This window comes from Aythya marila (genome assembly GCF_965140915.1).
Source record: "Aythya marila genome assembly, chromosome: 6".
Classification (NCBI taxonomy): domain Eukaryota; kingdom Metazoa; phylum Chordata; class Aves; order Anseriformes; family Anatidae; genus Aythya; species Aythya marila.
In genome coordinates, this window is record NC_139047.1 from 29707092 (window position 1) to 29729329 (window position 22238).

At 37.3% G+C, this 22238-nt stretch overlaps 1 protein-coding gene across 4 annotated transcripts in view; it reads left to right on the forward strand.

The window, feature by feature from the left end:
- NCKAP5 (NCK associated protein 5) overlaps positions 1-22238 on the forward strand; it is a 364164-nt gene that overhangs the window by 263568 nt on the left and 78358 nt on the right. For all 4 annotated transcript variants that reach the window (XM_082763525.1, XM_082763522.1, XM_082763523.1 and 1 more), the window contains 3 exons: positions 2670-2738; positions 7739-7777; positions 13986-14105. In XM_082763525.1, the coding sequence (XP_082619651.1) occupies positions 2670-2738; positions 7739-7777; positions 13986-14105 (228 nt within the window). The remainder of the gene's footprint in view (positions 1-2669; positions 2739-7738; positions 7778-13985; positions 14106-22238) is intronic.

Here is a 22238-nt window from a genome sequence, read left to right on the forward strand (position 1 = left end):
CTTATTGCGGCTTAGCCTACTAAAAGCACGGCCTGAAAATAAAAATGAAAATAAAATGTAATAGTGATTTCTCCAATGAGACCTACTTTGCTTAACAGGCGGAAGATGCCCGGAATGAGCAATACTGGAGGTGGGCTCAGAGGTGGGCAGGTCCCTCTGAGCAAGAAAGAGCAGACGTACGGCAGCAACAAAGCCCAGTGGTTTCTGTTAAATAAATGAAGGTTTGGATTAGGAGGCAGGGTTTTGAGACCACAAGTGCTATTACAGATTTTCTAAATGAATACTTTTGGGGGATTGTGGATTATTATCAAGTATTCAGTTGCTGAATAGGGTGATTTAGTGTATCAAGTCCTGGTTTTCCCACGTTGTGGGAAGTGGCGCAGAATCTTAAGCAAAGTCGGTCAAGTGTTCCCTTCTAGTCCAGTCCTCATTACAAAAACGCCAAATAAATGGGCATGATTTGCTCAGCAATCAAGAAGCACAGAAGTCAAGCTAACATTGGCTGCATTACATCCTTTCTCTGCACTTTCAGAGCTACTGGTGTGAAAAGGGTTTTATTATACAGATGTTTCCACTATGGCTTGATAAGAGGAAAAATGTACCATTTATTTATAATGCTGTCAAGTTCAGATTTCCTAATTTTGGTAGCCTGCTTGTAAAGGGGTAGCTCACTGAAATCAGAGATTCAGCTACCAGAGCCAGGAAGGCTTAGCTTCCATTTTAAAACCTCACAGCATTCAAAGGAAAAAAGGACTAAGAAATAATGGGGACTTTTCTGGGTATTTTGTATAGTACAACTGCAGGTAGTAGGTCTTTTAGACATCTCTATATGGAAGCAATCTGCTCAGACTGTTCTAGGATAAAATCACACAGTATATTTTCACATTATGGAAAATGAAAATTCCAAAAATTAAACCCAAAGGTACACCACATGAGTGAGTTAAACGGCCGTGCAGACTAATCCTTTAATGAGAGCTTCAAAACAGTAAGAATTTATCTTGGATGACATTTTAAGGTGATAGTCATAGAGAAAACATCTGAAGATCTTTAACTCATAGAAATACCTTTTTATATAGCAATCGTCTCTTTATTTTATCAATCAATCTGCAGGAATGCATCTGTAAAAGCAAACTGATAACTGTATGTGGTAGCGTCTTCAGTGTAGAGGAGGACTATTTACCCTCCAGCTCCTGATTTCTTATGGCTGCTCTTGCTTTTTGTGGCTTCTGCTACTTCTACCTTGCTACTTCTGCATCTGTATTTTTTGTTCGCTCGTCTTACGTTGCTCCCTGCAGGATCACCCATAGACTTTTTATAGCCATATGTTGAATCCATTGGGAGGAAGCACTGTGAAAATATTACGCTGAGCATTTTACCACCTTTGCTAGCTTGGACTGTGACCACAGTGACCACAAATCAATTTATTGGACTTAGGGCTTTTCATTTTGCTGAATCATTGACCTTTCTTAACACAGAAGTGATAACTGTGCATCTTTCTGTAGACTCTTTCCATGCAGTACATTGCATTAATTTTTCTCCTAATATTATGCATTAACCATATTTATGAGTGTTGTATTATATAACCATGACTCTTCTGAAACAGCACTTGTTAAACTTTTACAGATTGACAGAACAGTTAAAGTGAAGCGAGTAATGTAAATTGTATAATAGTTGTAATTATCTGAATGCAGTGATTGTGGTGTTATGGTTACGTGATGAGAAGTTATACAGGGGAGGCAAAGAGCTTTCTGGAGCCTGCTTTAACTCACAGCTTTTTATATATTGTTTTAGTTTCTCAGTCTTTAAAAGAAAACTAGTTGAAACTTGTTCTCATGCAGCTGTATACATCTCACTTAAGAGATTTTCCTTTTCTAACACTGACAGTATTCCTAAAGTCCAAGTCATAATATATAGAAAAATGCATTGATTTCCTTTAATTTATGTACCAGATTCTGCCATTCTGAAGTTTGCACTATGCAAAAATATGAGTGTAATGGAAATTAAAGATAGATAAAAGGCACTACTGTACAGAAAACTTTATCATATTTAAACTGACATACACTAGAGAAAAAAATTCTGACTTTAAGATTGCATTTAGAGGTACTAAAATACCACTTGTATTCTTAAAGTGCTGGTAGCTTTTTTAAGGTAAAGATTAATACATTTCTCTGGTTTTGCTAAAGGATGTAATTTACCAATTATCTATTACATGTCAGTGCATCTGGAGTTACTCGATGCAGAAACCTGGCTTATGAAAAGCTGCCATGAGTAAATGTTTACATAAGATTGCCCATCATTACCTTTTGATAGTAGCTGCTTCTGTTCGCTTCCAAGTGGCTTCCTCAGACAGCAAGTTCACTCTAAGAGTAAAAAAGGGAGAAAGAAAGATATATGAAGATCTTTTATAATGTTTAATTGCAGACTCTGTTGCACCTGGCAAGATGAGACTGTAGACATACTTCTGCTGGTATTTTGTTCTAAGTTGTAATGCATGGTGTGAATAATTTCAGAAACTATTTTTACTCAAACAAATTGTATGGTGCTTTTTATTTTGGATCTTGAAGAAGAACACAAAGCACTCACCTTAATAAAATTTATGAATTGGCCTGTAATTCAAGATACCCATTGACTAATATACATATTTATTTGTTTATTGTATTTTATTATAGGCAGAGAATTCAGCACTGGCTCTGGAAAATGAAAATCAGAGAGAACAGTATGAAAGATGTCTTGATGAGGTAAGGTAGCTAAAAAGAGGTGTTCTTACCTGGTACTGCAATGAAATGAATAGAAACAAATTTCTCCTCTCATACAAGGTTGACATTGTTCTGCAATTTTCTGGTACTACCTCAGTCTATGTAATTCCAAGAACATGTGTCTGTCAGTCATAAATACTCCATGACCTCTGCTGTAAATTGTTGTTGTTTGTCTTCACCAAAAAGTTGGTATCTCCGTGACCAATATTTGGGACTTGACTGCTGTACTGGCTTTGCCACCAAAGATGTTGTTATTCTGGAATTAAATTGTCAGACAGATGTCCTTTTGCAGGGATGCCTTCTCTCAGTAAATTATCCTAAGAGGAGAAAATTATCATTTACCTGTTTGGTTTTGTGTGCTCTTGCTTTTCTGTAGTGTGGAACACAGGTGGCAATGCTTCTGTCAGAACCCCCCCAGCTTTCCTATGTAATAGGAATTGTCTCTCTGCTCCCCCTTGTGTTTACATACCCAGGTCTTTATGCCAGTTTTGTGGGGTTTTTTGTTTGTTTGTTTGTTTGTTTTTTGGTTTTGGTTTTGTTTGTTTGTTTTTGTTGTTGTTTGTTTGTTTGTTGTTGTTGTTGTTTTGTTTTTGTTTTTGTTTTTTCCTATCTGTTGGCTGACTTCTACTGCATGCCTCATCTTCTGATCAGACTTCCCATTTACGGCTATCTAATTCACCCATCAGTTACTGCCTGAGCACTCCATCAATGCTTACCATTCCAGAAATGTGTGCCTTAGGACATACAAGATTTTGGGCAGTGTCTCTTCTATTGCTTACAGCTTTCTCTGTATGATGAGATGTTTATTGGTGTTTACTTTTTCCTCTCATTTTCCTGAAATAATGTTCTTCAAGACGTGCAAGAGCTTAAAATAATTTTGAGACTTTTAGTAGCTTAAAGTGTTACTTAGTGAAAATCATTTGCTCATTCTACAATGGGAATGCGTAGTAGTGAAAGTAATTAGCTAACATGCAACCAAAAAAAAACACACCATAAAACCTACTCTGGCTTCTTAGCTCTACCTTTGGAAAAAGAGTACACCGAGTGTCTAAACCACACATAGCAGATAACAATTCATGCATTCATACCAGCTTTTTAAATTTTCAATCAGCATTTGCTGAAATTTTACTGTCATGATCAATATAGCTGTGGTACAACAAGCTTCCAATTTAGGTTGACTTTCATCAGCACATGCACACTTTCACCAGTGTAGTATATTTGCAGATGCACTTTCCCACCAGGCTGCGTGCTGTCTCTTCTGTGGCTGTGGGCCAGCTGCAGAGCCTTGGTCTGCGTTGGCCTGAGTGAAATTAGCACATTGGCCTGATGAAATTACCACATAGTTATTTACTTTAGTTTAAATTACAGAGCTTAAAATTATTTTTTAGATTGTCTTGGACAAAATCTGTCTACATTTTGGAGATGTGTAAAGCACCATAACTGTCCCTCCCAGAAAAAACACTGCAGGCACACTACAAGGACAGATGATATGTATTTATTCTGTGTTTGCAGTAACATGATGGATTTCTGATCCAAGGCTGTATTTTTTACATGCTGTTGCAGTTCGAAGAATGAATAATTATATCAAACTATGCTCTGAACTTTATTATTTTCAACATTAGGCTGGTTGTTTACAGTTCTTCGATATTATCACAGCTGTATCCATCTTCTCCCACTGTGTCAACTTTTTCAGGAGAGCGTGCTTCTTGTCACCTGTGGTTTTGTGCTTCCCTACTTTTTTGTTTTGTTTGCTTATCTTTTTTTGTGTGTGCAATGCCCTTTCTTGTCCTTTCCCATTGTTTGGTATCACTTTTTTTCTCCTCCTTCCCCTTTGAGCTCCCATGGTGCTTTGGCAGGGACACTGCAGCCAGCGTTGTTTTAGCTGGCACAGACTTGGACCTACTCCTTTCTGAGCACTGAGGTGAAGAAGTTGTTACCGTTGGCTTAGGCAGCGAAATCTTTTTTTAATAATCATAAGTTCTGCAGGATTCCTGAGTTAGCACCCACCTGAGCACATCCCCTTAGGGGGCTCCCCAGGAAATTCTGCTTCATTACAGTACCAATATAGAGATCAGATATAAAAGTAATTAGTGAATAACCCAGTCCATGTGAGAACCTTCACTTCCATCTAGAGTCTTCTAAGGATGTATTGCATGTGAAAAAGCCCTTTCCAAAAAAAGGATTCTTACTGGAGATCTCAGGAAAATAAAATGTATTGCATGAATATTTTTGTGGGGAAAAAAAAGAGTCCTTCATGAATTTAAATAAATACTCGCTGATTTTTAAAGTAATTGTTCATATTGGGATGTATATATAAACAACTTTAGAAGAAACATCTGGAAGAAAGTGTTATCGTCCCAGTACTTAATACTTAAAAGAGCTCATTTAATTTCACAAATACCACATATACGTATCTTTCCATCTCTGAAGAATTTAATGCTAAAACCAGGATTGTCTTCCTATATCTTCAGTGTTTGAGGTTAGCATGCCTAATCCTGGTTTCCTATCCTAGAATTCAGCTCTCAGTTTATTGGCAAGTGGTAATGTCATGTTTATTCACTTTACAGTGCCAGCTGAGATTTCTGTCAAGCTTCACTATACTTATAAGCAGGAAATTGTGTAACTTAGCTTAGATAATATGTTTGCTGATGTTTTAAGAATTAAACTGTAACATTATTGAATACGTATCCATTTAGCTAATAAAAAATACAAAGTCATTGTAAAAACTCATTCTGAAGTTTGAATAAAATATAACACCTTTCATTTTAGTACAGTTGAAATGTCTGTGTGCGTATGTAAAAATCCATTAAAGGCAGCCCTGTAAAATCTGAGTACTTGTAAAAGATGTAATATATGTTACACTAGGGTCTCTTTTCTCTGATTCATTCTTTTATACCTTTTCTATTAAGACCACTTTATAATATGTATATGTAAACATAATTGTGTAAGGAAAAAGTGGAGCTTGATCTTTTATCTCTTTTATTGCAGTCCACAAAAAGAAATCTCACCAAAAAATCTTGGCGATTAAGCCAAAAGGAAAGGCAGGCAGTGTGAAGGCACGCAGTGTCATATGCTGCGTAACAGCAGATTGAGGAACCAGCCACATTGGTTCTATGCCTTGTGTTTGCCCTGTTAACTTCATGACTCACAGGTCAAGTCATTTTACAGTCTCTTGCCTGCAGGGGTTGAGGCACAGTTCTGTCTCATATCAGTGGGAATTTCACGTATTCTCAGGTACCAGTCCCTCTGCCTTCAGTGGTCTCAGTTTGGTAGTTGTGACTATCCGCCTTGTAGTGCTGGCTTACGTTGTTCATATCCATGGTGTCTCTTGATACCTGTAAGTAATAAATACCTTATAGCTTAGAAGTTTATTTCCATCTGGACACTAACCCTGTTGTAGGACTAGAATGACAACCTCATTTGAAATGCAACAGTTTGGACACGATTCCACTTACAGACTGCTAAATTAACTGTGGTTGCTGCAGAACATTTCACTGGAGGCTTCCCACCACTGTTCCCACCAAGCATACAGACCTAAAAATCTTTGAATAGTAATAGCAACACATTTTGCCAAGTTGCTAGATACAAGAATGAAATAGCCTAATTTTGTTAAGAAACTAGCTCCATACCTTTCTTACTGAGATCTAGGGGAGCTATGGATCATAGGCAAGTACGTCCATTTAGATACCTAACTTCATACACTCAGAGTTAGAAAATTTGTCCCATATGCACTGGAAAATTATTTTTTTTTCTAATTTGGAGGATCATGTCATTTATATTCAATATATAAAGGTATAGGTGTAATTTCGTAGGCAATTCTGTTGCAAGAGACTTGTATACAATTCTAAGAACCTTTTAGTTCTTGGTAAAGTAACTCCATGTCAGAAAGTAAAGAAATAGTGTATTAGACGTGGCTTGTTCAATTTTCAGGTAGAGCAAACAGACGTTGGAAGAATATGCCAGAAGGAATGCTGTTGGATGTAGATTGTGAAAGCCCATAGGGCAAGGCACATGGTTTTTCAAAACTGCAACATATTTACTTCTGTTGCTTATTACTGTTCTAATATTAGTCTGTCTTCTGTTAAATCATGTATAGAGCAATTTTATGGGACCATTGTTCCACAGGCTGCCTTAACTTAGGGACCAGCTCGGAGGAAAAGACTGATACTAGGCAATTTTGCGAGAGTACGAATCAAAGGTACCTTTTAGATCAAATGGCACTGAATCTTTTGCAGAAATGAATTAGCTTCAACTCTTATATTACATTGAAAATGTAACTTGCAAGTTAGACATCATCAACAGAAAATCTTACCTCGGCCCTTCTTTCCATTCCTCCTTCTTCCCCCCATGCCTGCTGGTAAATATAAATTAGAAAGGGTGTATAATATAAATAACTTCAACAATTCCCCATTGAATATATAGTTCCACTAATCAATGGTGTGTAATGTCATTCAAGTCAATTATACTGTGTGGTGTGAATGCCTTCCAACCACATTTTGATGACAGTAGGTACTTTAATTTTCTGTGGCTCTTTATGGTTTCTGCTTGTCATGATAGATGTACCATTTTGTCAATATTGAATCAAGAAGCAATTAAACTTCATGAAAACATTCAGGACTCCTCAGCTGGTAAAAATCAGCTCTAGTGAATGCAAGTCAATCCATGCTGATGCACAACAGCTGCATATAAACCTGTGAAGTTTTAATCTAGTTTAAAGAAAGGATGACAGAAGTTAAGGAAATGTCCATCATGTCACACTAAAATTGATAGATGTTTGTTTATAAAGACTAGCACAGAAGTAATGACTGGCATTTCATATATTCTTTCTAGTATAACCTGATGAAAATGCTAGTAAATAATGAAAATAGTAGTTTTCGTGGTGGTTTTTGATGGAAAATGGAGTATAAAGCCACAGAAGAAGGTAATGTTATGCAAAAACATATATGATCATGTACTTAAACTATATTATCTATTTCTTTCAGGTAGCTAATCAGGTTGTTCAGGCTTTACTTACTCAAAAGGTAAGTTGTATTTCGGTGTAACTTAAAGCTTACAGAAGTTCATTCATTTAAGATATACATATTGTTATATAGGGTACTTTTTTTTAAATAGTTTTTGCACACTTAATTACCAATGCTGCAACATGTCTGGCCCAAATTCAAGGGCTTTCTGAAATACAGGTCAATAAAAGTCCATGAGACTGTACGTCTTCAAGGCTCAATCAAATAGGAGCCATGTCCAGTTCTTACTGTTTACCTACGCCGAAACAGAGTCTGATAATCATCCCCAGATGGTGACTTCTCCATTCCTTATCCATAATTAGCTCTGGCTCTCCCACAGCCTGTTCCTGTGTGAAATAAAATACAAAAAAATAACAGTGCAAGTCAGTAGTTGGCACTTCCACTCATGTTCAGGGAAAGGAAAGACTTCCTGGTGTCAGCTTGTGCTTCCCTGGGTAAAAGAGAGGGCACTGAGTCTAGAATGGCAATTTGGCTACTCTGCTTGTGGGCTGGGGACCGGCAATAGAGATTGTGTATTTTGTCTTTTGATGGCCTCATGCTCCATTATTCTGGATAAGCAAGGGAAGCACTGTATAAACAAAATTCTTGTGGGGTTGTGCAAACCTGTCAAAATGAAAACATTCACTGCAGATACTGTAAAGGTCCGCTCTGGATCAAGTCATGTCTGAAGTTTCCATTCACACTCCAAACTTGAATATGAAGTGTGGTAGTTTCAAATAGAACCTAGTTGGACAAGTAAAAGTAACAAAAGATCTTGGCAAAATGAAACAGTGTTCTGGGAAAAAAAGTAAGACGGAATTCAATAGAGAGAAAAGCAAGGTAATTACATATAAGCAGAAATAATCAGCTGCCCAGAGAGAGCAGGGATTAACTGGTAGGACAAACAATTATACAAAGATGTGGTCTTTAAGTTGAACACAATTCCATGATGTCATTGTCTTAGGGGAAAAAGAACAAAAAATAAACAAACCCAAGATATAAAGATTTATAATAAGCTATAAACACTGCAGTATTCATGAAATGATCCTTTGTGTGATCTAGAACACTTGATGAATGTGCAATTATTAAAATGTTTTGGATCATTTAGCTTTAAAAAGACAAGTCTGAAAGGAACATAAATACAGTCTTTTAGTGCAGATAGTGCAAGGAAGAATATAAACTGTTTTGTCTACACTGAATGACAGGACAAGAAATAATGTTCTTAAAATGCAGCAAGAAACACCAAGATAATCAAAAACCTCCTCCATGCACCCAAAACCTTTGCAGATGCAAATATAACAACATATAGGAATAGTTTTAGGGGAGAGGCTCCAAAGCCTCTGATAGGTTCATTGTTTGGGGCAGGCATTCAAGGAAAGCCGAGGCAGGGGTCAGGACGCAGCTCAGGACTGAGGTGGTAGGAGGCTGGGCGTAGGTGTAGCTTCAGGGTGGCTGCTGCACTGCTTTGGCATGAACGTGATGACCTTCAGCTTCGCCAACTAAATTAACAGAAGGGAGCATGCCCTGGCAGCAGGAGAGACAAACAGCTACAGCCCTAAACATCTGCACGTCAGTGAATACTAAGTATGTGCAGACTAGTGCATTTGTTCATCTGGACAGCAGGAAAAAGGATGGAGACCCTGCTCGGCACCTTGTTGGACCAATTTTTTTGCGAATCAACTTTATGACCTTCTGGACGGGATTAGGAGATGTTCAGGCAGATGTTCTGCCCCCAGTAAGTCTGCTTTTGGCTACCCTGCTGTGGAGGCAGAGATGGGCAGAGGTGATGTGTAGGTGAGTGATGCAAGACTCTGGAGGGTGCCATTGCCAGTTTGGGCCACATGTTCCTGGAATCAGAAATACAGAAGTAAGAATATTCCCTAAATCTCTTCCCCCAAGAACTGTGGCCACAAAACAGCTGTTTCCACAGGTTGGGGATTCATGTATCATTATTTCATCCCATGACTTACTGAAGCATGACAAAGCCTTTTGCTCTAGAAGAGGGATATTTCCTTACAGCTCTTGGAAGTATTGTAACTTGGAAGTGATCTTCATGAACCACAACATATGGGCAAGTTTGCACGGCTGCTGTCTGCCTTGTATTACTCTGCCTATACTCCCTATTCTCCATATACACATATACTGTATGGGCTGCGTATCGTCAAAGGACTGCAGCCTACAGAGCTATTGCTGTAACACCTTTTAGAAACATCAGCTATTTTTTAAAAATCCCAAACCTGCATTTCAGTACAGCTTAAATGAAGATGGAGGCATTTTCTTGTGTATTAACACAAAAAAAAACGGATCCACATATTGTAATATAAAACCATTTGTGATTAAATATTTACCAGAGGGTTAATCTCAGTGTATTCATCTCTACTTTGGGAATAATGTGGTTGTTTTCCAGTGAATAGAGGAGTTTCCTGAATCCCATTTCAAAGGTGTCAGACATTTTGATGACTATGTACTTTCTCAGTAATGAATCCTCCCAAGCCCATAGGAACCAGCGAATTCATATGGATACAATAAAAACAGATCTGAATACATTTTAATAAAGTGATTTACTTAGTATTGATGGGAAGTAACAGCTGCTTACCTATTACTGAGTAATAACAGCTAATTTAATATCCATAGAAAGAGAAAAGAGGGTACTTTTCTAAATGCTAATGAATATTTAACTGTTAGAGTTCTCCTGACACCATTCATACAAGTTCTTTTATAAGAAAAGACAGGAACACAATAGCATGCAATAAAGAGGAACCTGGACTCCTCACACCAGTCCCAAATAGGTGGATATCTGAATCCAAATAGTAACCAGTAAACAGATAAATCTAGGGTAGTGCAGCTAAGCAGTAAGACAGAGCCAGTCATGCCACAGTGAGATAACACACCTCTGGGGCATAGTGAGACATGAAGAAAAGCCGGGAGCTTTCAGAAAATGGAGAGGAGTGATTTTGTACAGTAACGCACACTGCGTAGGCTTTGCTGTGAGTTTGAAATTGTCCCTCAAGGACTAATTTTTGTTTAAATTAAGTACATGCTGTAATGTAACGAATAAAGCACTGTGTACTCACCAGTATGTGGAAGGACTGTGATTCCACTGAGAGATTCTGGTGACACAAATTGAGTGAGCAAAGCCTGAGTGATTTATCAATGTCACTGAAACCTTGAAATGGAATTACAGTCTTAAATGTGCACGTTTCAAGTTGGTTGGTTGTTACAATACATATAGAATTTCTCTAATGTGGGAGGCTTTTTCTTTTTTTTACTGTGGATTGTGGAAAAAACTATATTAAATTGAGGTTTGTGCTGAATTAGCCAAACAACAAAAATTCACAATTCTATATGGCAAAATTATATGGATTTTCCACCACTAACTAATAGAAAATTTTACCTCTGGGAAATTTAAAAAGTCAAAAAAAAATGATTTGAGACAAACGTGTGTGCTCTGATACTTACTGGAAGCATCTATTCTTTCTCCTTCTATCCAAGGACTCCTCATATCACATGAGATGGTAAAAGTGCTGGGGACTGTATGTTTTATTTTATTTTCTTCATGTAAAACCTAGATCAGCAGTTTGAAATTTGAGCTATACCACTTAATTAAATTATCTTCTGATCTACGTATTTGCTTTTTGCATATTACCTTCTTCATTAGTATATTGAGGGAATATTGTTTTTTCAGGGTTTTGTAGGAAAGTCATTTCTCCTTTTTCATCAGTGAAATAAAACGAACTGGATTATTCAAACAGAAGAAGCACATTCAGAGGAAGAGCAGCACATTTCTGGAACCTCTAGAAATGGGCACTGAATCCCATTTTGGAGAAGAGTGGGACTCATACTGCAGAGAAAAAGCAAGAATAGAGAGATGCTCAGTTATTGCTTTAGTGAGACCGTAGGAATACCTTACATATTTGGGAGATTGTGATCTTAATAGCTGGTCGTTTTGCGCTCAGGAGGGGAAAGAGTTGTTTCAGACATTTGATAGTTTTATTAATTGGTAATTTTAAGACTTCAACTTTCTAAACTGAGATTTTATTTTACCAGAATACTGCTACCTTAATGTGCTTCATTTCTTCTCTGTACTATAAGTGGCATTGCCATTGGCACAGTTTATAGCATCTGGGTGGGTAATCTACTATCTTATATTTCACTTTTTACAGGAAGTCTAAAGTTTCGAACATAAATCTTATGGTTTTAGGACTGTACGATAAGAAAGTTTTGAGCAGAGGCATTGCTAAGATTTAATTTCTTTCTACAGTGTCAGTTTCTGTGAATCATTTTTCCCTTTCAGTACACTTAGTAGTGTTGAAATGTTAAATAATGTTGTAACAACCAAGGCTTTGTTTTAAATTCTCTGATTATTTGTGGAAGGCAGATAATGATGAAACTTGATGCTTGCACTTTCCTATTAGTAATTGCTTTCTGTGAGACCAGAGATAAAATAGGTCTCACTGTCAGAAATCAAAGCTTTAGATTTTTTATATAACATCAAATTCAAGATTTTGGGGGGGTTATGTTAAAAGGCTCTAACAATTTTACTTACAGCCTGATGGCCACTTAAAACAAATATTAAGCTGAGAACCTATCAAGAGAAAATAACTGCATTCATCCAGTAGCATCATAAAATCTGATGCATACTATATGCATAAAAAGATGTTTACAATTTTCTGAAAGTCTCAAGATGAGCTTACTTTATTGGGTATTCACCTCTTATAACCTCAGTGCTGGCTGCAGTGGAGACAAGAGCTACTGTAGGCAAGAATTTAGGCTACATCTGACTGCAGTTTCCTCCTCTGTGTTGTTTTCTCATGAGGGTAGGTCATTATGTTGATAATGGTATTGACAGGACAGCATATGGAGATCCAGAGGCCTGTTTCTCCACCTTCATATGGTGGGAAGTAAAATCAGTTAGGCAATACCACAGAGCAGCAACTGGCCTAAATTTAAAAGCATAAGGCAAGATGTCTGGGGGGGGGTCATTATTTATTTATTTTTTTAATAAAACTAGACATGGCTGCAGCTTATTACTTTTATATGTGATCTTTATTAGCAAACAGCTCTTCTTAATTTAAGAAGCTCCCATACCTCAAAGTAGACAGCTTCAGAAATTATGGGGGAAGGTGGAGTGTCCGATTCAGCTCTTTCCAAAATCAAAATCCTCTTTCTGATAGAATCCTTTACTCCTCCATGTGGCCAGGAAAATCAGGTCTTGTATTGACATTAGAAATTAGATAGATAGATGGATAGATAGATAGATAGATAGATAGATAGATGGATAGATAATTTGCTGTATAGGGAAGCCACTAATGGCTTGTTCATGATGAACTTGCCATAGCCTTGGCTAAAAGACCTGCATCTTTCAGTTGTGGCAGTTACATCCTGTGCCTTATGATGCAGAGGTTTCACACTCTGCCTCTGCTTCTAATGGTCTTTACGCATTACCGCTGCTCTAATGGCCTATCTGAAGGCTTTTTGGTACCTCATATTGGAAATGGCAGGCAGGATCGCGTTCACAAGTGTGTCTGGTGAATTGACATCTAAGGCCTGGCCTCCTCTATGGTGACTAGTTACAGTGGGGAAGATACAGACCATGCACAACATGCAGCCAGCATTGCTGACTTGGTTATTCCAGAAAAAGCAGGGAGGGGATGCGACTTCAGAAGAGTACCTTGAAGGCACAGTGCCTCTTTGAACTTCTTTTTGCTATGGTGTGGCTGAAGCTTTTTCCTTAGCGTATGCTTATTACAATATTCATATCTTAATTGCTGTTTTCTGCTTTGAGCAGGATGCAAAATGAAACACGTTGCTAGCAGTCACTTTTTATACTAACAGAAACTCCTAAAGGATGTAGCATGTAACTGTCATTTTTCATTACAAGATTTTTTTGATGTTATCATGTGATGATCAAATAACCAGAGAAAATGAAGTAGCAAATTTTTCTGATCTGTATTATTTTAAAAGCTGTCTATGTTGTTCATATATATACAAGTTGATGCTCCATGCCTGTCAGTGTTCAAGAGGCATTTTGATAATGCCCTCAATAACATGCTCTAATTTCTTTATCCCTGAAGTGGTCAGGCAGTTGGTTTTGATGATCTTTGTAGGTCTCTTCCGACTGCACTATTCTAAATTCTAAATTCCTTCTTAGAGTCTGACATTACATAGAGATTTTAAAATTGCTTCTGTTACCTGCTTTCTAATCTTCCTGTTTTCCCTTGTGCTGCAGGATCTGAGGGAAGAATGTATAAAGCTGAAAACGAGAGTTTTTGATTTGGAACAACAGAATCGAACGCTAAGTGTGCTTTTCCAGCAGAGAGTCAAACCAGCTTCTGACCTCCTCCTTCAGGTAGGAAATGGCCTTTGCAGAAGGAAAGCCATAAGCATTATATTTCTCACAATTATAAAATTTTCCTCTTCTTCTCTTTTTCTTAAGGTTATGTCAATAAGCAGGAAATGACAGTTGGTAGATTTAATATATCAGAAGAATGTCAGTTATCTATAATCTAATACCACTGAAACTGAAAGTGTACACCAATGAGTTATGATTACATATTATGTGCAAATGTGGAAAAAGGAGTATACCTGTGGAGTGACTTTCTTTTTCAGTGCTTCTTCACTATGATAAATGGAATTATATGGGTTCATTATCCCTCTGCAGGAGAGAAACTCAGATTCCTTAACATTCTGCTTGATGGTGAACAGTGTAATTTCCTGCAAGAAGACAGCCCATTTATTTAACTCCTGCCATATGTGTTACGAGGACTTAAGTACATCTTCACAAGCTTACAGAGATATTTTTTTTAACCTTTCATGGGAGGATATAGCTGAGGAACCAATTGACCCATCTCCCACTCCTTTGCCATTCTGGAATAATAAGAGATGTTTCAGTATCCCTTTCGATTTGGCAAAGTCCATTATTATGAATTAATCCATCTTTTTGACATCCTTTTGTAGAAGTAGAATTGCTTTGCAGAACTTCCAACAAATCTGACCACGAGCTAGAAGAACAGTAAATGAAGACTAACTAGATTTTGCAAGTTTCAAACAACGGGGCAAAGTCTGGCTTTGGCAATGCATGTTATTATTATTAGAGAAAAAAAAATCATAAACTTAAGGGGAGAAATTTGGGTATCTCACCTAGTTAAATGATATTAAATGTGTGTCTTACTAAAATCGCCTGATGCTGTGCAAGTATATCTTGAAGTAAAATTTAGCCTTTGCACTATCGCTCAACACCTGACAGCTGCTAACTCACATCATTTTGGGTTCTTTATTGAGGAAACATTGGTCTGCTCACCAACTGGTGCTTAAGGGCAAGGAATCCCCACAGTGAGAGCGAATAGCTGTGAAACTAAAGCACAGGCAAAGTGGTGCTAGGTCACCATCACAGGGATCTGTGTTCTTGCATTGTCCTCATATTCCTCATTTTGTGTTGATTTGGGTATTGCTAGGTCAGGACCCTCATTCTTTTGTTTTCTTTTCTCCTACCCCCCGCTTTCTTGCCTGTTTGTTCATCCTTCATAGACTCATGGTTGCTGTGTAAAACTGTTACATCTTTATTTATTCAGTCTTTAATGCATCCACTGCAGCATGCACGTTTATTGCTCACTTCTGATTTTGACAGTTCCATCACCTGCTCCTTCTTCCCATTTTCTTCTTTTGTTCCGTTTCCAAAGTGCCTAACTCTAGCCTGTGTTAGTATTGGGTTAGGTTGCACAGAAGTCAGACATTGCACATTCCTTACTGCCTAGTTATGTGGCAACAATAAGGCCAGGTTATTTTGAGAGTGTTACAGAAGTGTAAGATAACATCTGAAAAGTGGGATCGATGGTTTGACTTCAGTTCCTTGAAACTGGATCGTGTCACTGCTGCAAAAGAAGTTGAAAGAGATGAACCTGCACCAAGTAGAAGAAAGGACTAAATGATGTAGGTTTTAGAGAGGGCTTCAAACTGTTTTATATTGTTGTCCCTGCACAGTTTGGCAGGCAGGTAATGTGTGTAGATTCCCCCCACACCCCTCACCCCTGCCCTTGTTTCACTGCTTTGTCTTTTTTGCCAAAGAAGAAAGAGAATTAAGATCATTCTTAAGGTCCATGTTGCACAGATGACAAAATGTGCTGTTATGTCCCTACACTATCAACAGATTTTAACCCCGCTCGGGGGAAAACAAAAAAAAAAAAAAAAAAAAAAAGGCAGCGAACAAGTTGCAGTGTACAGGAGAAAATGAAGAACTTCTGTTAAAACACTTCATATGTCACTTTTACACACACACACACACACACACACAAAGTCAATTAGTGAGTTTCCAGAAATCTATTTTTTTCTCCAATTTTACTCCAGACTCGAATTAGTGGTGTGTCATCTGTGATCTTGTAGACTGGGATGTAAAATCTAAAGAAGACTGTTTCCTCAGGGCTGAAATTAAGCAAATATTGTTGTGTGCCTGAAACAAAAATGGAAGAAAAGTTTGGATTATGTCTTTTTTGGAAATGCATAAACAGCAGGTTTAGAGCAAGAACTAAATATTTGTTTAAATCTCTCGCTCTCCAGTAGAGTACTAACTGTGTGGTTAAGGACATTTCTGTTAATTCACAGCCCTGATCAAAGTGAACGGACAAATACTGTTGGGGGGTGGTGGTGGTGTTACTTTTACCTTTCCCGTACTGTCTGGTACAGCGAAGTTTAATTTTATTTTCATTTTGATCTCATCCTACAAGTATTTATACTCAGTACAATTAGAAATTTTCAATAATGCTGCAGAACAGGGTCTAAGCTAAACATAAGTAATATTAGTTACTTTGTCTGCATATCTTCTGTGATTTGGTTCTATATTACCATCAATTCATTCTGTGATTGGCACTAGAAAACTCTTGTATGAAAGACTAAGCTTATTTTTAAATCATAAACATTCTGAGTATCTCAGATTTCAACAGAAATATAGATTTCTTAAATAAGGTGAAATAGATTTCACCATTACCCTAAGTTTCTTTGTTATTTGATTTTAAGCAAATTTTACACAATTTGTGTCTTCTTAGAAATCAGTTCATTCACTTTTTTTCCCAGTAAACAAATTGATTTAAATGTCTTGAACTTGACTGCAGAATAGTAGCCTGTGTACAGTACTGATTGCACTGCGTTGTTTTTCATCGTGCTTCTCACATAGATCAGAAGCAAAACTGATTGCTTCCAATTTAAAAACAAAATCATGTAGTGAAGGTTTTCATGACTGCTTCTGGAATCCTTCACTATAAAACTATTATTGAAAGTATTACACTCTCATGCATTTACAAGAAAAGTAAGTACTCATGAAATTGAAGGGCCTAATAATATTTTAAAAGAAATACATGTGTTTTCTTGAGGCATGTGATTAAGTAGATTGCCATATAAGTTCTTTGCTGCTAGAAATTCTGGTGTACTTACTGCTTGTAGTGACGGTGATACAGAGGACATCTCATTCCTGTCAAGAAAAGATTAAATAACACAGGCTCTGATGCAAAATGTAAGGAGGAGAAAGAGATAACTCAAGCTTTTTTTTTTTCACTACTTCTTTTGTGGATGATTTTAAGAGCTACCCTGTCTTTCTAGGGACATTCTTTCTAACTGAATAGTGTGATTTACAAAGCCAGTATTAGGGTTATTAGGGTAGGTAAATAAGGAAGAATCTGATAACCTGTGGGTTTTTTGTTTGTTTTTATTTTTGTTTTATATTATCCAATAAATCTCTCTGAAATGGCTTTCTGAAAATTTAGAAGCTTTGGAAAAGTGCTTCTGTCTCAGCACCATCTGAAGAAGAGGAATAGCTTTAGTTAGAAACTATCACAGAGGAGTGGCTTCTGCCAAGACAGCCTTCATTTTCCTCAGTTGATATGGTTGCTAAAAAGAGATGAAATTCATGGCAAAAAAGGTTTGGGAAAGAAAAACAGGAACTCCATTATGGTGAGGTACTTTGTATTTCATCTGGCAGTGGGAGATATAGTTGGGAATGACAGACAAAGGTTTAAAATAGGGTAGAGTGGAACTGGTTGGAAGCAAAGAGGTAAATTTGTGTAGGTGATGCTCAGAAGACTGATGAAGGGATGAGATAAATCTCAATAGAGGGTAAGGATAAGAAGAAGGGTAAGGGTAGGAAAACCGTTGAGAAAAAGGTAAGAAAAAAGGGTAAGGGTAGGAAAAAGAAGCAGCCTTAGATTAAACTTACCACTTTTGATTTGCCCATGGTCATGTATAGCATATATGAAATAGGTTTAAATGTAAATGTTAATATCACTTAATTTCTGTCTTTCCTTTACTTATTCGTTTTTAATAAATGGTACAGTGTTTTGTTCAGAGAAATGTAAAACTATTAAATTAACCAAATTATAGACTTTTATACTTTTTCTCTGTCGTCTCATAAAGTTGTTTGACTTTATTGGATATAGACTACTCACTCTTGAGACAGATCTGTCTCGGGCCTTTTTTTTCCAGTTAGCCCTCTTGTTCTACTCATACTTGACAATATAATGATTGCCATCAAACCTGATTCTAGAATTGAATGTTTTTCCTTTGCAACAAGGATGACATTTATAGAGTTTTTGAGAGGTAAAAGGGGTCGGGGTTTGCCTTCTGATAGATATTGCAGTCGTTTATATAATGTATCTCTGTTTACATAAAAGGAAAATGTTTGTTAGATAAATTCTTCTCGTGGATAAAATTCTTGTTTTCACTTTTCATCCAGGAGGTTGCTGTTTATAAAGCAGGCAGGGAACTTACAGTGAAAGGTGTTTAAAAGTGCAGAGTAGCAACATTTATTGAATTGATTTACTTGATTAAATAAGTAATAAAATTTTCATAGTTGGGAAAGCATAAAATAATACTACTAATCACAAGATTTACAGTATCTCTGATCCCAAACTGTATTTTCATTGCCTTTTTATTCCCATCATAAAAATGCTACTTTACCAACTCCAGAACAAGGTAGGGAGAACTCCTGAAGCATCCATTTTCTCATTGTGTTTCTCTGGCTAGATTAGTTTCATTTATTACTCATGGACCATCCACATTGTTTAATTTCATGTCTAAGATTTTGTTTCGAGTGCTATAGCACAGTCTGCTGAACCCTTAGATTCAAATAATAACTACTTTGTTGTAACTGCATTGACATTAGCTCTTGTAATAACCTGACAACTGTGAGACATATGAGATAGACTGTAACTGTACGCACTTGGATGGAAACAGTTGTGCAACTTAGCAGGAAGGGGTAAATTACACTGACGACATTATTATATATGAGAAGGAAAAAGGGCAATTAATTGCCCTAACACCTGACAAAAGGAGATGGAGTGTCTGGCCTCAGAGCCTGACCTCTGGTTCAGACATCGTTAGACACGATGATGTCTGAATGTGGAAGGTTAAAAGTGAAGTTGCATCACCTTCCAGCAATTAGATATATGAAATGGTTAAGTATTTCGGAAAGAAAGTATTGGAGGGTTTGAAATTAAAGCTAAAGATCATCACACATTGTTAGAAAACAGTTTGTCAGCAGTCCAAATCTATTTAAATAACTGGATCGTTACACGCTGAGCAGCAGCATAATTCCCGTCTGACAGAAGCCAGCCACTCGTCCTGCCTGCTGCCTCTGGGCTCTTCAGAGAGCACGCAGACTTGAGACCGAGATCAGCAAATTTGTGTGTGAAGTTTGGAAACTCCCGCGGTTGACTTGCTTATTTTCTTACTTCACTTCTCTTCCTTGGTATTCATCACATTGTCAGGGTGCTCGTATTTGCAAATCTTGTGAAACTCCAGCTCCCGAACAGATTGGCAAATGGCCTTTTTTTCTCAGAAAATATTAAAGTAAAAATAAGGCATAACAGCTTCTGCAGTGATACGTAATGCTCTGTATTTCATCTCAGCTTAAATCACCAACATGGAATAATATATTCCATATATCGGAATATATTATTGGAACCATATTTCTTGCCCTTTTTACAGCTTCACATACATGCTGAAGAAATGTTAGAGGAATAAAGTATGGCTGAGAGCCTACTGGTTAAATGTATGGGTGACCAAAGTCAGTGATGAGAGAAGGAAAGAAAATATCCTCCAAAGCAAGTCCATCTAACCTCCCTAAATTAAGCTGCATGACCTCTAGTTTTGAAGGAACAGTGATAGGAGAATGCTTGGAAGAATGAGGCTAGACATCTGATAACCTGACAGCTCTAGAAAAAGGCTCTGAGATAAGCAGATTTTTGGGAGAGCATCTCACATCACTGGATGTCATCCACAACAGTGGCTCCCTACAGGTCATCTCTAGTCGCAAGGACGTAAGCTGACAGAAACAAACTTATCGAATAGTTCAGTTGAAAAGGACCTTACAAAGATCCTCGAGTCCAACTGCCTGACCACTTCAGGGATAACCAAAAGCTCGAGCATATTAGTGAGGGTATTAACCCAATGCCTCCTGACCACCGACAGGCTTGGGGCACCAACCACCCCACTAGGAAGCCTGTGCCAGTGTTTGCCCACCTTCGTGGCAGAGAAATGTTTCCTCATGTCCAGTCTGAACATCCCCTGAGGCAGCTTTGTGCCATTCCTTTTTGTTATATCACGGATTACCAGGAAGATCAGTGTGAAAATCATGGCTGTGTTGTGCAGACTTTCAAAAAGCTTTGTGAGAGAGATCCCTTGAACCACATGGTTGAGGAGGCCTTTCTTGTCCCTCACAAATACCAGTCTGTATCACCGGGGAAACCTGTCGTGCTCTTTTATAACTAGGGAAACTGTAAAACTCTCATTCTGAAAATAGAACATTTGCCAAAATGCTTTGCTGGATCTAAATCTAATTCAGGCTGATAAAGGAACATCACACACACACACACACAAAGTTATAGACTGCGGCATGATATATGAAAGGAGAGCGAGGGTATTATCCTTCACAGCTTTTAAAACTAGAGCAAGCAAAGCACAGCTAGGTGTTGTGTGGAGAAGGGTATTTTTATTATCAGGGAGTTAGATCAACTTAGCTGATAGGTCTGCCCCATCTGTAATTTGTGTCTTGGTGACCTCCCTTCTTGTCAGACTGTTAATCCTTATTTCAGTACCTAAACTCTTCACTGATGTGCTCTTAAACAAAAAGAAAATAATGACTAAAGCTCACCATGTGCTGAAGAGCAGAGATGGTCTTTCAGAGTAAGCATACGTCAAGGAAACAGTGGGGCTGTGCTGATGCGACAGGCCTTAACAAAAGAAGTAAGATTTTGCTGCCTATTTTTTTAGACAAACATGCAACTGATGCTGAGTGAACTGTAGATTTCTCTTTATTTTATGCATGGATTTTTACTATCAGTGATGATACACATGATGGCAGGAATCCAATATGGCATTTGAAACCCTGAGCGAGTATGTAAGCAGTCATTAAGTACAACAACGTATTTCAAAGCTTTTCCTATCATTGTGTACATTCAGTGAGAGAAGACATCTAAGACAAAAGGTAAGAGTCCCACAGTACAAAACAGTATTTCTATATTCCAAACTTGCCCTGTGCTTCAAACTTACACTATGCATGAAAAAGATACACTTTTTTTTTTCTTTTTTTTTAATTTTCTGTGGTTACATTTAACCTATAGCAATGCTTAACTTAGAGAGAATAGCCCACTGGATGCAGTTTCAACCTGTGCTATTTGCTGACTGTATTGGCAACGTACTGTGTAAATCGTTGCATGAATCGTCAAAGAATAAGTATAGAGGCTGGTTACAAGGAATGCTTATTGTAGACTGAGAACTTTGTGAAAACTCTTTGAGTTACTCATGCCTTTAAATTTTGTATGACCAGCATCTTTTTTTTTTTTTTTTGTATGATATATTTCAGGTTTTGATTAAATTTACAACGTTTTTGTTATGTTAGGTGTATTTAATCAAAAGTCATTCACTCTGGTTTCCTTTCTAAATGGAAAAATCTTTCTCATTGAAATTCTGATAGCAGAAATTATCATGTATTTGTTCTAATGCTATTGCAGTGTATGATATGCGCAGTACAAGCCATGTGTTACATATGGAAGTGTAATTTTGTGTCATCAGGTCATTTCTTGAAGCTTCCTGATTTTGAATTGCACAGCGGATTGAAATAGTAGCCACTACAGGCCCTTTTTAAATACAGTGTGGATAAACAACAGGTGTGCTAGATAATTGTTGTTTCATCATGGTGCATATTTCACACTCCATAACTCCCAAATGAATTACCAAAAGAATGCATAAAATTAAATGATTCGAAGATTTTGAGGCCTTCTTCTTGTGGCAAAGTAGAAATCTATTGAAATTCTAAGGCAGTATAAAAGCATAATCATTATTATTACAGACGTGTTATGTTTCTCCTATTGCTCTAGTGGAGCTAAGTATGTCGTTTGTTTTCCTAAAAGACTTTGAAACTTAAATGAAGGACAACTGCTCAGAAGTATGCATGTATGAAATAAATAACAATAAGTAAATGATTAATTTAATTTCTAAT